The sequence below is a fragment of the Daldinia caldariorum genome (genome assembly GCF_022478825.1).
Source record: "Daldinia caldariorum strain CBS 122874 unplaced genomic scaffold F4812scaffold_18, whole genome shotgun sequence".
Lineage (NCBI taxonomy): Eukaryota > Fungi > Ascomycota > Sordariomycetes > Xylariales > Hypoxylaceae > Daldinia > Daldinia caldariorum.
The window spans coordinates 236058-253586 of NW_025953054.1; the positions used below are offsets into that span (position 1 = coordinate 236058).

Sequence of the window (17529 nt, forward strand, 5' to 3'; positions counted from 1 at the left end):
AAATTTCGATATCGATAAATTCACTTAGACGGATTGACGGATTTACATGCGCATTGAATTGGCCGTAAGAGTCATTCTTGATACGGCCCATCCGCTGTAAACCCTCATGAGACAGCGTAATGTCATTAACAAGACACTGAGGTGGCATTTCACTTTCACCAAAAACACAAATCCGCATGTCGTAGTCTTACCAAAATTCCACGGTCCCCTCAAGTCCGTCTTCGCAAAAGCACCTCTTCCAGTTGCGCTCTTCCGGAAACCCAACCTCTCCGTACTACGAGCATCTCCCAGAGATCGTAAGTACGGCGCTCAATTTCTACTTCTTGAGAGATCTCCACCTCAACAGCGCCTGGAGCTGTTACGTGGAGTCAGGATGTTGAACTATGTTCAGACCATTACAACCCCTACCGCCGACACCCACGGCACCTGCTTGCTGCTTCACTTCGACAACAAGCGCTATATAATCGGGTCTATCGCCGAGGGGACGCAGCGTGCTGCCATCCAGCGGAATATCGGCATACATAAGGTCGAAGATGTTTTCGTAACAGGTGTGGTTAACTGGTATAATGCCGGTGGCCTCCTAGGTTTTATCCTCGTCCTCGCCGATACCCTCATTTCCAAGGTAGAGATGCTCAAGCAAAACATAGGGGAGCGTAAGGTGAAACCACATGCCCTTAGCGAAGCTACCATGCCACGACTTAGAATTCATGGAGGTAAGAATGTGACACAGCTACTTGCCACCGCGCGCCGGTTTATTTTTCGAAGGGGGCTACCTCTGGACCCCCAAGAGATTCTCGAGGACCCTCGCTTGATCGAGCAGCAGGAACTTAAGCCGGATTGGGAGGACAGCAACGTTAAGGTGTGGTATATGCCTGTTCAATCGACAACGACTATGTCGAGCAGTCCTCGGAAACGGACACACAGTGAATTTATAGAGGCAGACGGATCGGATGAGCAACAAGATACCACAGACCCAGAAGAGGACAGAAAGCTGGTTCAAACTGTAGTCACACAGATGTTCGACTCGGACTGGAAGATGGACGCCCTGGTAGAAACCACCTTACACGAAGCGAAGTTGCCTGCGAAACTATTCGTCCGGGATGATAAGGGTCATATCCAAGTATACACAGGTCCCTTGCCGGGAAGTGGACAGGAGGTACCAGATATACCCGTATTAGTACGTCAACCTTGGCCCGGGGCAATGGTACAGTCACTACCGCGTACGAAACCCTCGACTCAGTCCATGTGTTATATATTCAAAACTCACGAGCGACGGGGAAAGTTCAACCCTCAAGTAGCTGAAAAACACGGCGTGGCCAAACATGACTACAAGAAGCTCGTAGCTGGCGAGAATGTGGTGGGTCAAGATGGGGTCGTGGTGACCCCAGATATGGTTTTGGCAGAGAGTGTTCCTGGAAATGGATTTGCTGTGGTCGATTTACCCGACCCTTCCTATATCGATGCTCTCGTGAACCGCACAGAGTGGTCAAACGATAGTCTAATGAACGGTATTCACGTTATATACTGGATCCTTGGCCGCGGGGTTATAAATGATCCCCGACTACAAGAGTTTATGCAAAGGAAGAGGAAGTCGGAAATCAAACACATAGTATCTTCGCCGGACACCTGCGCGAACAGGATTGTGTTTGATTCGGTCACAGCTCAGACTTTCAAATTACGATGTATTGACCCCGATCGGTTCTATTTGCCTGTATTCGACAATGCTGTCTCAATATCGAATACGTCGACGAAAGAACCCTCTCCTATCTACGAAGGGAGCAAGCTTGGGAAGGTTGTGCAGTTTGCACCCCAGTACGTGCATCAGGATAACAAGATCTTTCCATTCCCGGATATTGAAAAAATGGCCTCGGTGGATTTGAACGATGAGATATTAGAGATGGCTCAAAGGGCTAAGGAAAGGGCGACAGATCCCGAATTTCTTGCCAAGATCGAAAAGGTGGAATCGGATATCCCAAATCGAGACGCCGAAATCATTCCCCTGGGAACCGGTTCTGCTCTACCATCCAAGTACCGCAATGTCTCTTCGACGTTCCTTCGCGTTCCGGGTTACGGCAACTACCTATTTGACTGTGGTGAGAATACACTAGGTCAATTGCATCGAGTTTTCGGTAAGGAGTTACCTGAAGTCTTGAGAAACCTCAAGGGCATATGGATTAGCCATCTCCATGCGGACCATCACCTGGGCACCGCTTCCGTTATCAAGGCGTGGCACGAGGCAACGACCCAATCCGACCCTTCTGCCAGGCTATTAATCGCGTCCCACACGCACATGATAGACTGGTTGCGTGAATACTCTGATATCGAAGACTTCGGCTTCAATCGCCTCGAGACCGTCATTTTCGGTAAATGGAACCCCGTAAACGGAGGTCCCGAAGGGAAGATCCTCAGGCCTCGCGAGTTCTCGGAAGAGGAAACGAGGGCCTTTGGGCTGAAGCAGATCGACGCCTGCTACGTGCAACACTGTTTCGGCGCCATGGCGACCGTCTTTACGTTCCCGACGGGCTTCAAGGTCGCGTACTCGGGCGACTGCCGACCGAGCAACGACTTCGTGCGGATCGGCAAGGGGGCCACGCTGCTGATCCACGAGAGCACGTTCGAGGACGAGCTGCGCGGGGACGCGATCGCCAAGAAGCACTCGACCATGTCGGAGGCAATCGCCGTCGGCCGCCGCATGGGCACCCGCCGGATCCTGCTCACGCACTTCTCCCAGCGGTACCAGAAGATCCCCATCATAGAGGAGAACATGGAGATCCGGCCCGACGCGAGCGGGAGCGGGAGGGTCGGGTTCGACGAGGTCGTGCTCTTCGCGTTCGACTACATGCGCGTCAGGCTCGGCGATTTCAGAAAAGCGCAGGTTTTCCTGCCGACGCTGCAGAAGCTGTTCGAGGAGGTCGTGAAGAAGGAAGAGGAGGACGGCATAAAGGAGGATGAGTAAGACGAGCGAGATGAGTGGATACCTAAGGTTAGGTGCAAGGTAGATAAGAGGTAGATTATAAAAATATAAAAAGATGCTGTACTATCAGGTCGAAGCTTTGTTTATGCCTAGAGTGAATGATAGCTACCTCGCGTCGTGATGGTGGTTTGTATACTGGTTATTCCCTACTCTAATCATGTATGACACTCTGATGGTGGGTCAGGTTGGCTTAAGCTTTCCGTATGAACAGGTAAATAACTTTGTAGATAGAGTAAAATCTGATTATGTCTTACCTATGTCGTAATTAGATACCTTAAGTTAGGTACCTACCTACTTACATATGAGGTAGATAGATGTTATTACTAAATGGCAGTCTAGATGCTCTAACTTAAGTACCCAGGTAAGCCATCTATCTACCCAACCCTAACATCCTCCTCCCCTTCTCTTTCTTTCTCTCCCCAATACACATTCGCTCACTCACACTCAAGCCTCAGAGCTCAAGCTCATAGCAGCCAACAGCCCCGTCCACCCCGCGCCCTCGCCCCCGACCCTCTCCAGCGGCGCCTCGATAGCGATGGGAGCCCAGACGAGAGAGACGCCGTTAACGCCTAATACCGCCTGGAACTCCTCCTCCTCCCCTTTCTCTTTCTCCTTCCCTTTCCCCTCTTCTCCTTCCCCGCCCTCTCCTGCCCCCTGCTGCTTCTGCTCCGCGCGCACGCGCGCAAACGTCCGGTTCCCGCGCCCCACGACATCCAAGCCGAACCAGGATCCCAGGGGCACGGTGGTGTTTAGCCGGTAATAGTTGCCGGAGGCGAACAGCGTCAGGTTCGGGGTGAGCATGAGCGCGGAGTCCCGGCCGGAGAGGAGGGTGGTGGTAGCGGTGGCGTCGGCGTCGAAGGAGGAGACGAGCAGGCGCAGGGAGAGCGTGTAGTTCCTGCCTTTGGAGGATAGGGGCGTGACGAGGGAGCATGAAGAGTTTATGGGGATAGCGGTGGAATCGGATGCGGATGCGGATGTGAGGGGGCAGGTGGCGATGGCGTCGTACCCGTTTCCGGAGTGGTCGACGACGATCGTGGTGTCGGTCCGTTTCTCTAAAGAAGTAAAGTGGTAGTAGTGGCTCTTCAGGGCCGAATTAGAAGAGCAGGAAGAGGAGGAGTCAGTGGTAGTATTAGTAGTAATAGTAGTAGTATAATTGAAAACCGTGGATCCGACAGACGGGATCGCGCGGTCGAGATTCTGCGCCGGCGCGAACGGTTGCAGGGCGGCGAACGCGGCGGCGAACTCCGCGGCCGACAGGTCCCCGCCCCACTGCTTGTCGGCGAGGGCGGGGATGCCGTCGCGCCAGGCGTAGTACGCCTCGGAGAAGACGGACGCGTTGGCGCCGAAGTCGTTCCACAGCGGGGTCACGGCGCCGAGGACCAGGGGGTTCGACCGCTCCGGGTTGTTCGCTGCCGTCTTCGTGTCAAACACGTGCGGCTGCCATATCCCCCCTCCCCCGCCGCCCGCCCCCGCCGCCGGGTCGCCGTTAAAGGTGCGCGCGACGTTGACGACCTGCGGGTAGCTGCGGTGGTACTTGAGTACGGTGTAGTAGGTGTCGTCGGAGTTGAGGACCGAGTAGTTGTTCAGGATGTAGTCGTGGTACGGGTCGTCTTCGGAGAAGGTCCAGTGCTGGATCGAGACGTTGGTGTAGATGTTGCTGTACTCGGGCTTCGGGGGGAACGTGCCCCATATGCGGATGGATTTCCCGGATTCCTGGTAGATGTAATCGGCCATCTCGTTGACGAACAGGTTATAGTCATTGGGATCGCCGGTATATTCGTCCGCGCCGATGTGCACGGTCTTCACGTGGAACCAATCTAGAAAAGTGCTCCATATGGTCTTCACGGTAGGTATCGAGTCTGGATGTGAAATGTTTAATAGCGACAATTCGCCTTCGAGTCCCAGCTCCGGCTTCCATTGTACGATGACTAGTGCGTGTCCTGGGGCCTCGATCTCCGGGATGATGGTAACTCCTCGAGAAGCACATGTAGTCTGGATTTCTTCAAATTGTTCTCTAGTATAAGACTCATTCTTATACTTATTCAAGCCAGCTAGTTCTTCAGAATCAGACCACAGCCGGAACCGAGCGTATAGTTCCAATGACTGCTCCCTAGTATATAGATTGACATTGTTATATAGATTATCACTTAGATGTATTTGGAATGTATTCTGCTTAAAGAAGCTCATGTAAGAACACAACTCAATTATGAACTGCTCGACACCTCTCGTTAGCCAAATTACCCCTATTCATATACTTCATATACCTAAAATTCGGCTTATACATACCTCCGGTGGATAATAATGCCGGGCTGCGTCGAGCGCCATGCCCCGAGTCCTCCACCCAGGAGCATCGTCTGCTTCCCCATAAGATAAAGAGCCATTGGAGAGAACTGCTTGCTGAAGAACAGTTCGCGTACCCCACCACACGCCTAGAGGGCTGGCGCCGGTTATAACGATCCCCGAAGAGTCGACTGAAAGGGTATATCCTTCGGAAGTTTGCGAGCCCTTGACATCGGTATACTTGCTAGGGTCTCCTAGCGTGAGAAATACGGTATCTGATATAGGTTCGTCGCTAGGAGAGACGCTGATGTCGAGGCCCAGAACATCATGTAAGTCATCCGCGAAAGTTTTGGCGAATTCTTGTAGACTTGGCGGAATCAACGTCTCGCCAGATTCATCACGACTCTCAGCCAACTTGGAGTCTACCAACACCCCCCTGAGAGACGAAATCGGATATGACCCCTCATCAGAGCTAGTAAAGGGAACGGTAGGTATTCCAATAGATCTTGAAGTCGCAAAAACAGCTTAGATTAGGTAGGTACATGTGTTAGTTCTTGAAAGTTTTAAATTAAAAGGACTTGAACTATAGATAGTGTAGCATCGACGAACCGTGAGACAGCGTGGTAAGCCACAGGTAATATGAATGAAGAAATACCATCACGCCAGTTACCTATCGCTATTGATATTTATTATATTGTATATCATATATCTGCAGGAACAGAAGTCAAGATCGGTGGGACATGATCGTATGGCGGGAAATACAATGTCTACCCCGACTAAGACACATGGTGGCAGGCGGTAGGCTTATCCTTATTATATCTATTATATCTACCTAGGCATGTATCTGCACACGGGCATTTTATACTTGCAGGATTGCTTTTCTTGGCCGTCGCCATATGGGACGACGAGCGAATCATATCGCTGTCAAGGTGATGAAAAGCAAAGTCGGGGCTTGACGATCGCTCGGATGTTGATGTAACCTTGGGGGAGGAGCGGGGGTTGATAAGAATTATACGAGGAGCTTGGGGGATATTGAAGTCTGAGAGTACAGTAAGTATTGATGTTTTATCTAACTATTGCATTGCATTAGGTACATGTAGTTTTGGTTCTCCAATTGAGATATGTTATGGATGGTGGACCTTTGTCACAATAAATACAATCAAGTAAACATTGAATGAGGTACCTAGGTACCTCCTTATGAAATACATTAGATAATACTCTCGGGTATGTACATTAGCTTTTGATGCTAATGTGAGCCACATGTGTCACGCGAAGGCCTAGTAACACAGAGCCCTAAAGTAAGGTTCGTCTATACCGTAGATGTAGGTACATAGTACCTATATCCCCTGTGCGTGAACCGACATACAAGGTACATGATATAGAAAGACGTCCAGGATGTTCAAAATGGTCCTCATTCTTACATCACACACAATTTTTATTTTTTATTTTTTTGGTCTTGTCTTAATAAAACTTTTCTTCACTTTTTCTTGATATTAATCATTGTCGAGCAAAGCAATAAGCATTGAAATGAATATGTTCTTAGGCAGCTTAAAGACTTTAGTTTATGTACCTAGGTACCCATCTTAGATAAAGAATTGCCACTTTTTCTGACGTCTTTTATGACCCTGTCGGCCTGTGTGATAAGATAAAGTTTGTGTTCAAGGTTGGTGGGCTGGTGGGGTCGACCCTGCCTGCGCCTGTGCCTGTGCCTACGTCTGTGTGCTACTTCTAGAATTATAAACCAGCATTCAACAAAAGTTAACTAAACCTTAGCATTATTTTATAAGTTCTAAACTTTTCACATCACCTTTCACATAAATAAATTTACCCTCTTCCTCAATCGTCTCTGAACATTTCGAAAATTTAAACCGAAAAAATAAAATTCTTGAAGTAGCTCTTATACATCTACTACAGCATATTATCGAGTCCAATATTCCTTCAACTGACGAAGACAAACGCGTGCGCACTCTCCGAATATCTATAATGGAGACTGAAACCTCCACCACAACAACACCCGGGCAATTGCCTCACTCGTCTGATACCAACGTTCATGATGAACCAGCAAGCCGAGAAATCCCTAGAAATTTAGCCGACGCCACCCCAGAAGCCTACGATGATGATGACGATCTAGACTCTATCTTCGACGATGACGATGATTTCTACGAGGGCACCGGCCCAGATGAGAAATCAGACGTTCCCCGAAATTTTAACCGACAACGGCAGTTACATTCTAATCAGCAGAAACCGGCCGCCAATACTCAAGCTAACATAGACGACCAGATTGCCGCCCTCTCGAAACACGCCGCTAAAATACGATTGGATGATGTCAAGGAGGGTCAAGATCGAGAAAAGGACAAGGCTGATAGGGCTACGAGTGATCAAGTCCTTGATAAGGCCACTCGGATGATTCTCTATCAAATGATAAATCGAGGTCTAGTTGGCGAGATCCACGGCGCAATTAGTACCGGTAAGGAAGCCAACGTATATGGCGCCCTCGCGTATCCTGACATCAACGGACCCCCCGTCCATCGAGCTGTGAAGGTATACAAGACGGCTATTCTAAGTTTTAAGGATCGTGAGAGATACATCGTGGGCGAGCACCGCTTTAAAGCCGGCGCGGAAAAGAGCCACGGCAGGAAGATGGTTAAGCTATGGGCAGAAAAGGAACACCGAAACTTGCGGAGAATACACACCGCCGGTATTCCTTGTCCTGAACCCTTAGAACTCAAGTCCCACGTGCTCCTAATGAGCTTCCTCGGAGACAAGAAGGGATACGCGTACCCGCGATTACGCGACGCGAATATCTCCGGTGATGATACCGATCAGGTATGGAGAAAGCTCTACATTCAACTCCTCGGCATCATGCGACGTATGTACCAGGTTACCAGGCTGGTACATGCGGATCTGAGTGAATATAATATTCTATATCATGATGGGCAACTCTACATCATCGATGTATCCCAGAGCGTGGAACCTGACCACCCTCGATCATTGGAATTTCTTCGGATGGATATCAAGAACACCGGTGACTTCTTCCGCAAACAGCAAGTCGATACGCTATCCGATCGTGCCATCTTCGACTTTATTACTAGTCCCAAGGGTCCGGTAGAAGAGCCAGGTCTATCAGAAACCATAGAAGAGCTATACGCTTCTAGGCCATCATTCGCTAGCGACGAGGCCGCTGCTGCCGAGCTAGAGGTTGATAACGAGGTCTTCCGAAACCAGTATATCCCCCAGACTCTGGAGCAGGTTTACGATATCGAGAATGACGCGCAGAAGATTGAGGAGGGCGAGGGAGATAAGCTCGTCTACCGGAACCTCCTAGCGGACCAGGTAGTACTCAAGAAAGAAGAAGGGACCTCGGAAGACGAGTCGGACGAGGGAGCAGCTCTAGATAGTGACGACGAAAGCAAGTTCGAGAAAGGAACGCCTCGGGGCAAACGGTTTGAAGATAAGGAAGACAAGAAGGTATACTATGCATCAATGCTACATTTCACCTTCCCTACATGTACCCCATACTAACGACTTATAGCAACGCAAGCAAGCAGCCAAGGAGGCCAAGTCTGAGAAGCGGAAAGAAAAGATCCCGAAGCATATCAAGAAACGTCTGGTATCACTCACGGCGAGAAAGAAGAGATAAACCCGGATTGGATTCAAACTAAAAAAGAAGAAGAAAAGGAGAGCGCAAGTTAAAAGCGGTTATTTTATCACTTAGTATATATATTAAGTACACATACCAGCGCCAAGACCATTGAATCTGCGTAGTTTCCCATGCTATTGGTATTTGGAAATAAAGGGGTAAGTCGTTTTAATCTCGTACTCCACACCCGTACCGATTTCCATCCTATCCCGATCCCGATCTCCATTTCCATTTCCATCTTCCAAACTACCACCACCCAAGCAAGCAAGCAATCAAATGACGAAATCTTGAAAAGCGCATTACACAGCTTTGGGCCGGCCCACTGCGTTTTTGCCAACTTTCTCCTGGTGGTAATAACCGTGGCTTTCGGCTTTTCCTTTTGGCTGGAAAATGCGTTCCTGAGCCAAGCTTTAACCGCCCCCCCCTTTTTTTCCTGGCGGGAAGTACCGTGCTGATCAAAGAGAGCCCTGATGATTGCTTGCTTGCTTGTTTGTTTGCTTTGCTGCCTGTGAGCATATGTTCCCACAGCACTGACCTCATACATATATACCTACCTCTTACTTACCTTACAGACCACTGTACCTGCATAGTCCACTATTCCTCTTTTAGTATGTAGAAAATCAAGTCTGTTGAGTCCGTATGACGATCTCACGCAATTGGATAATGTGGGTTAGTTCTTATTCATCTTCTTGGATGTAAGGGCTTAATAAGGGGGGTACCTATCTATTTACCTAAGTTATGGCCTGAAGCAACGATGTCGAGTACCTAGACTAAAGAATCATTCCTTTCCTTTAATCCCAGGGGTTATTAAACGTTCCTATTATGTACCTTATGTATTAGAGATATCTAGGTACCTCTCTACCTTCACATAAAACGCAACTGACGCCGTCTCTCTAAATTGAACTGGCAAGTCTCAACAAAGTAAATAAATATACCTAGGTATATAGGTATAGTATTATTATCTGACTATCTACAAAGAATGCGCACAATATCAACTCTAGTACATGATTTTCCGACACAACAGTCTGTCTACCTACCTAACAGGTAGATATCAGGTATGTGTGTTTGTTTGTTTGTTATGTTATATGAGATTCTTAGTGCATGCCGATCTTGGAGTGTTTTCATCGTTCTGTTTTGCTTTTCCGTGTTATATATAAGTGTATAACAAATGTTCTGTGTGGGTCGTGATACGTTATATATAGGTAGTAAGTAAGGTTAGGTTAGGCGTATGGTATGAGGTATTTGTAAAAAGTAAAACAAAAGAAGAATAAAAAGTATAAGACTCATGAACCAACTTTACTCAATCTGGAGTCCGAAACCATTGTGAATTACCTCCGAAATCACTTTTTTTCCCTTTTAACTCTGCGCGCGTCATCCTTAATGCTTGTTATGTGTGTTACACCCATCCCTCCCCCATCCCTTGTTCCTGAGCTATCGAAAAAAAAGCGCTTTCGTGACACGTCATCGTCATTCTCATCTCGCAAGTCCTACACTTCCCCTTCTGCCCATAAGGACTTCCATCTCGACCAGTTCGATGGCATACTCGGGCTCGCCCGCCAGGGTCTCGCGTATAAGATCCACGGCCGCAATCGTCGTCGTGGACTGGCTTTCACCTTCTCCTGTCGTAACTTGGATATCGGCGTTAGGATCGGCGCCGTGCTGGAGTAGCGCCTTGATGGCCGTAACCCATCTTTCTCGGTTCTCCATGAGCCTTGCGCTCGATGACGTTTCTAACAGGTGCGTCATCGTAACGCTACCTCTCGAGAAGTAGTTTCGCCCAGCCTTCAATGCTTTGGACCACATCCTCTCGTCCTCGCGAGGTGAAGCTCCTGCTTCGAACAAAATATCTAGCAAGCGGGAGTCCGGCATATCGTGGTGGAATTCCTGATAATCACCACTGAGAGCAGCGCAAGCGCTGATTCCATCAGCCTTGGGACTGACAACGAAATGTAGAAGCTCCTGAGCCTTCTTCCTCTTCGTTTCTCCACTTAGCCTGTTTAGCTTTGTAGCGACGTATCGGACTAAGCTGGACTGAACAGCAAGGGTCAGGAAGTCTTTGCGCTTAGGTGGCTTGCCAATATCCATGGGTTCGTAGCTTGACCAGTGTTTCTTCAGAAGACTTGGGAGCTTGCTCTCATACCAGTCGGGGTCCTCATGAAGAGGTTTGTGGTTCTTCAGAGCCGCGACCCAGATCCGTTGACATGTGCTATCTACATCGTCTAACAGTTCGCAATATTTCTCTAAATCGTTGATTTTGTCGTCAATTTTCTCAGCATATCGCATGGCATTCGAAATCAACAACCATGCGTCAGGCCGAATTCGCCAGCTTGGCCATGCCAATATGGGGGATCGGGTAACTCCAAAAATTTTGATGTGTCTCGCAAACCCACTAAGCAGCGAAAAGTCAAGGTCTATGTCGCTAATTGGCTCGACGCCAGGGAGTCTTTGCCATATATCCTTGCGTCGTACCCATTCTTTAGCTGTCTGATTGGAAAAGACAACGCGTTTTCCCGTTTCTACGCTATTGGAGTTGGTGGATATTCCCGTCTCGGCAACCAGAAGGCTGAAACAACACGTTTGTAACCGCATTTGCATTTGATCGGCTATACGATCGACGGTTTCATTATCGTAAGAATGCTCATCGTCACGAATCAACCATAGCTTGCCTGTACTGGGGTCCAGATAGCCTTCTTCAGCAAAAGCGAGTGTAATTAAGCTCAGCGGTTGCTGCGCTCTGAGAACAATATGAAAAATCTTAGATGCTTTGTTTTGATCTTCATGGCTTAGGTTTTGTAACATGCGCATGTACAGACCGTCGGGTCCTCCGAGGTGTGACGGCAAGGAGTTTAACATGCTCCTTAGACTGCGCAAACTACAACCGACAACCATATCGATCGCTAATCTCGCCCATAGTATGTCGCCGTGACTCTTCTGAGCTATCTCCTTGCAGAGGTTGTTGGTATCGGGTAAACCGGGAGCCTCGTCTTCAAGCCGGCCTGCTACATATTGCGTGATAGACCGTTCTGTGTGATCTTGTAGTCTGATTCTTGGAAATTCAGCAAAAGATTCTTCAAACACCGACAGTTCACGTGAAGAAATGATGAATTTGATGTTATCTTTGCCGCTCATACTGTTGACGAGTTTCGAGACCTCCACGTGGGAGTCCATTGCCCATTTGCTCTGGCCCCAAAACTCATCTCCTGCGTTTTTGTAAGTAACGTCAAGTTCACCTGGCTCGTACTGATCCTTCCGATCTATAATGCGGTATTCGTCGAGTCCATCCATGAAAATGAAGAGGCGCACGTCGTCGGATAGCTGAGCAAAGATAGAATAGAATGCTTGATTTAGGTTGCTGTTGCTGGTGAACTGGACTGGAGGTGGCCAAGAACAGTCGAAAAAGCTGGGGAATGCAACTCTAATCAGCTCACGTCTGGCCGATAGAATCTGATATAAAATGCTGCGCTGGAAGCCTTCATATGATTTCTGGATAGGGCCGCCACCTTCAAACATAAAGAAACAAGCCATATGCAAATCGTGTCCTTCCCCCCAACCCTCAAGGAGTTGCTCTCGGAACTTTTCTGATCGATATAGGTGCTTCATCAGCGTCGACTTTCCAGATCCAGCAGTACCACTAATCCACTAAAAAAAAGAAAAGAAAAAAGTTAGTCAAAGCTGTGGAATATTTTCTCGAAGATGGAAAAGTGTAAAAAAAACACGACAATTATTTGAGTCTTAAGTCGCACTATAGCTGCAAAAACGCAACCGTAGCAGAATAATCAAAAGGAACTATTATAAGATCAAGGCACTTACTAGGACAGCGTCTTCAGATTTTAGGAATTTGGGAAGAGGAGATTGGCTGGGATCCAGAATCCAATCACACGTATCACCATAAGCTGGGTCTATTCGGGATTCTCGCTCGGTCATAGAATCGAAGTAAAGAGTATTGAGAATTTCTAAATCAGAGTTAGGACGCACATAATGATGCATAATGGTAGAAGAGTCGGGGGTATTGCATACCTTGGTTTCTAGGCTCCCTTGCTTGTATTTCAGCAGGTGATAGAGCAGTTGCCGCCTTGACGAGATACTGAACTATCTGCGCATATCCCGGGTCGTCTCTGCTTTTGCATCTCGCGAGGTCCTGGTGGGTTACCATCACATCGAGCTTGGATACGTTGAAACCCTCGTAGGTTGCAGAATCCCTTGGAACCATCATCTGGATCGTTCCTCTCCCCAGTTCCATGCCATCAGCATCCTTGACAACATCAGCTGATGCGTTTATCGTCGTCGGCAGCTTTTCTCGAGCGCATATGATTCTTATGTCTCTTGAAATCATAATAAACGTGCTGTGAAGGTTCTCGAAAACTTTGTCGCTGTCCCTGAAAGCCTTCAGCAGCTGGGGGGAAGGCGGTGTAGGTGACAATAGAGCGGTCGTAGCAATACATTCGCCCAGAGAACGCTTTCCGCCTCTTACGTGAGGCGTGCCTAAGAAGACACATCCGATAGTCTTGGGGTAAACGTTTCCAAGTTCGACGTGTGCACCGTATATCCGTGACATCGCCGCCGTGACCAAGGCCTCCTTGATGACCAAACCACCCAGGCCATGGCCTACGAAAATGAGGGGACGTTTGGTCCCGGTACGGATACGAGCAATGTCCGTTAGGAGGCTTTCCGCTTGCTCAGAAAAAGTGCCGGCGGCGCTCAAAGTTCCGGTCCATCCCCATACGATAATTCTGACACCCGGGATGTCCTGCCCGAGAAAGTCGCGAGGGAAGCAGACGCCGGCCTTGGTCCAGGACCCGCTGCGTTGGCCGAAAAGTCCGTGGACGAAGACAATGTCGATGCCGTCGTTGCCATGTTGGGTACCGTCAAAAAGGACAAGAGGTCCTCGGCCATCGGGGCGGACTAGAACCTTCTCCCGAGAGTCAAGAGTCGAGCTACTCGATCGGCCTACGCGATCTAAACGTAAGCTCGAGGAAGAGGCAGGATCGCGTGATCCACGAGCGGCACGAGCTATTCTAGCTAGAGTTTCCTTAATCCTATTCATTGTTCATCGACGTTATCTCCCCCTCCTCTAAGCATCCTAAACATGGTTAAGAAAATGATTGACGCAAAGGGCGGGAAGAAAGAGCAAACTAGTGTAAGTGTAAGTGAAGGAACATTGCGCGACGTTAGATGGGCGAATTTTTAGTCACGGACGCTACGAACGCTGACCTACATAAGGTCTAGGGCATATGACAACGACCCGTGCCGAGTCCATTAAACAGCTACCGGAAGGCTGCCGTTGGAGCCGTCGACTAATAAACTGCGTTGCTTTGGGGGGAGAGGGTGGGAAAGCCATGCAAGCGGCCAGGGCCAATCTGGGATTCGTGGCCCTGCGGAGCTGCAAAAATGATACTACTATTTACCAACAGGTTTCCAAACCCCTGTTTTTCCGTCTGGACCTTGTCTAGACTCCCCTGGGTCCTGTCTACCAGGTAGCCCTGCTTTTCACGACATAACTGTTCTTGGCAACCATGTGTCTTTTGCGTGGTTTTGCGTCCACATGAGTTGTATTTGATAATTGATGGCCACTTAAAAAAAAAGAAAAGATAAGAAAGAAAATTGGGAAATGAGAAAACTGCAAGTAATGTTTCATCCCGTCGATTGTTACTTTCGCTGACTTGGTTTGGTTATATGTAAAGGAGAAAAAAAATATGTTACGATCCTTTAGCCTGGGATTTTATTCCTGTAAGTAAGAGAGTTACATTATGAGGTAAGTAAGTACCTAAGTTAAGGTATGCAATTCCTACATAAAGTCCTTAATGTAAGATACTAGATAGACATTCCAAATGTGTATTCTAAAGAGTACAAGAGTTATTCATAATAATATACCTAATACATGGTATAATTCCTGAATTCCCAATTCCCAATTCCTACCTAGCATTATTATGTAAGTGAGCGCTGTTCCGTCTTTTTTTACTTTTGCCCTTTCCCACACCTCCGGTAAAAGTAAGGTGGTGTAACAAATGAACTAACTAATCGCCTTATCTACCGGTACTACTTTAGCCTAACCACGTTTACGGATTGTATATGTGTAACGTATTGTACCGTATATTTCCACCTATTGTGTTCAAATTGATCGAACCAATATTTGCACTAAACCTTAACGAATAACTACAGGGACCTACTTACACAAGTAGTTTGACCTAAATTATCCAGAGCTGCATAAGTACCGTGTAACAAAGTAGGCTAATGCAAGTGGGTATTTTGGTTAGGTAGGTACCTACCTGTAGTTATCATAAGTCAGGGGTCTTTTTACCTTTTCCGACATCTTTCACCTTACATTTACCTTCTCACCTTAACTATTTGACAGGTCACATCTGCAATTCAGTTTGCAACTATTTCGTATTGCCATTACCAATACTAGGGCACGCTTATCAGCTCATGCAGCGGCCTACATTCGGTGATATCGGAACATTACCTGGTAGGTTACCGAGTATCCTTTGCCACCTGCACGCTATAGGTACCTAGTATCTGCAACTTTGCAAGCGAAGCCAACTTCAAGCCGCGGCTCCGCAGAGCGAGCCGTCAATGTCTCACACATGTTAGGTACTACTTGGGCTACCTGTATCTACGTAGCCTAGGAGGTACTCAATCTTACCTAGATAATCTGTCATACCTAAAGTCTTACCTTAGGTAAGTTTCAGTTTAGTTACCTAGGTTGGTAGGTACTTAAGGTAATAGGGCTTAACGGCGTTAACGTTTGACGCCAGCGAAAAGAAAGGCTAACAAATACGGAATACAGTAATCTTCCTAGTTTACATATGTCAGTAACTAAATTGAACTACTAAATCCAAATACAATTGCTAATCCAAAAGTTCCTTACCGATGTGGATTTATAGATAATTCATAATTACTAGTGTATACAAAGTATAGCCTCGGCTAAGTAACTTATACTATACCGTGCGATCGCTATCCAATACTGTCCTACATTTCGGGAGCCTTGTCTTTTAGACCTTGAGAGAAAAAAGAGAGAAAAAAACACTCCATGCAAACTTCCTCTTACATCGTGAAATTTCGGGGCGGATAACGGGAACTGGAAGGAAGCTCCCCTCAAGGTCCCCTGCTAGAACGGCCCCAATTATCATTTAACTGGGTATCTTTTGGGTGCCCAGGTTGCTTTTCCTGTTTTAGATAAGTACGTTGCTTAGCAGCTTAGAAGAAGTTCTAGAGACAGAAAGGCTGGCCCCTGACCAACCCGGCTTTGCAAGGACTTTTATACGTGTACGGGAATATAAGGGCCTACTATGTACAACTTACAAGGAATCTACAAGGAAGATGAACGAAGCAAACATTTTCGCCGAATCGGGGTTCCGAACGATCAGCGGTTGGGATTTAACCCGCGTTTTTTCTCCTATAACCCTATAACCTATAACTCCTCATAAGCTCCATGTCATCATCACTATTTAAACTTACCTGGGTAGTTTCCGAATTTAAAGTAGCTGGCCAATCAGATGAGTCTGATATGACACTACTCGCAGATTGTTGAACCGTGTGTACTCCCAACCTAGTCGAAATCTAATAACATCTAATAACATCTAATGGCTTAAATTTTAAGCTTCTTTCAACATCCGAAATATTAGCAGTTTTTTTTTTAGCTGCTACGTAGTACATACATAGTATATTAGGTAGCAATAGCACCAACATACATAGTACTGCAGGATATGAATCAGATTGTATGTGTCAATGGCTGACGTATACTACATAGCATGGTATGTAGGGTAGGTTTAGATAGCTTTGTTTAGGTAAACCGCGGTGGGCTATGGACTACGTTACCAATCATTCAACTACTCTCTAACGTTATACGTGCATTATCTCCTCTCTCTTCTTCCGGACGTGTTTTTTTTCCTCTCTCTCGTTTTCATCCTAAGCATAATCTAGCGGATCTAGAACCCTGAGGGGGCTTAGAATATTATCATATGAAAAATCAAAGTGGATGTTCCTTGGCCTTGTTCACTTTCTAAGAAATACTACTACTAACCTGGGGAGTAGGGGAGTAGGGGGAGCAACTAGTTCAATATCGGGTTTTCTTATGTTGCATCACGCCAGTTAGAGCCGCTCGAACCATCGTCTGTTTGAAATTGGCTCTCCTAATTAGGTTGTCTATCCTATTCCCGATATAGCTAAAATCCTACTGCCTCACTTTGTCTCTTCTCCATACGACGCCATGAGATATCGAACAATTCCATTTCCCATTACGTTTCTTTTCTGGATTCCAAATACGACCCTCTCTCTCTCTCACTCAATGGCAACCGGCATCGTTAGCTACCCGCGCAGCTGATAGCCAGGTAGCTCCTGAAACCGGGCCGCTAACCATGCCAAATATCGTAATTCTAACGGACCGTGGTTCGACATACATAACCCTTACCTACGTCCCAATTATGTAGATAGCTTTTCCGCGTACGTCTCTCGATGCGGCTTTTCAGTATCCCAACTAATAACTTGACTAAACCTCGTTTGACCAATCTATATCAAGAGTGACATACCAACCTACTACTTCTAGATAGTCACATTGCATTAGACTGGACTAGAAGGCAGGCTTTAGCAATCAGGTTTGCCGGTATAGGCAACTACTCCTCTAGCTTCGAACTCGCTT

The 17529-nt window shown here is 47.3% G+C and overlaps 4 protein-coding genes across 4 annotated transcripts; 2 read left to right on the forward strand and 2 right to left on the reverse strand.

Annotated features, from left to right (window-relative positions):
• Positions 1 to 30: 30 nt before the first annotated feature.
• Positions 31 to 3181, forward strand: F4812DRAFT_441664 (uncharacterized protein). The gene has a single exon (XM_047935253.1). It carries the CDS (start codon positions 107 to 109, stop codon positions 2954 to 2956), a length of 2850 nt encoding a protein of 949 aa, XP_047787017.1. The 5' UTR covers positions 31 to 106; the 3' UTR covers positions 2957 to 3181.
• F4812DRAFT_151254 (glycoside hydrolase family 20 protein) lies at positions 3046 to 6126 on the reverse strand. The gene is made up of 3 exons (XM_047929724.1): positions 5864 to 6126; positions 5261 to 5778; positions 3046 to 5185 (listed from the first exon to the last, which is right to left on the reverse strand). The coding sequence occupies exons 1-3, from the start codon at positions 5910 to 5912 to the stop codon at positions 3419 to 3421; spliced, it is 2334 nt and encodes a 777-aa protein (XP_047787018.1). The 5' UTR covers positions 5913 to 6126; the 3' UTR covers positions 3046 to 3418.
• A 1111-nt stretch (positions 6127 to 7237) lies between these two features.
• F4812DRAFT_452767 (Serine/threonine-protein kinase Rio1) lies at positions 7238 to 8894 on the forward strand (the record flags this gene model as incomplete). The annotated part of the gene is made up of 2 exons (XM_047936398.1): positions 7238 to 8722; positions 8787 to 8894. 2 exons carry the CDS (start codon positions 7238 to 7240, stop codon positions 8892 to 8894), a joined length of 1593 nt encoding a protein of 530 aa, XP_047787019.1.
• A 922-nt stretch (positions 8895 to 9816) lies between these two features.
• On the reverse strand, positions 9817 to 14189 carry F4812DRAFT_441671 (uncharacterized protein). Its single transcript, XM_047935254.1, has 3 exons — positions 12912 to 14189; positions 12705 to 12847; positions 9817 to 12533 (listed from the first exon to the last, which is right to left on the reverse strand). The coding sequence occupies exons 1-3, from the start codon at positions 13936 to 13938 to the stop codon at positions 10368 to 10370; spliced, it is 3336 nt and encodes a 1111-aa protein (XP_047787020.1). The 5' UTR covers positions 13939 to 14189; the 3' UTR covers positions 9817 to 10367.
• Positions 14190 to 17529: the final 3340 nt, after the last annotated feature.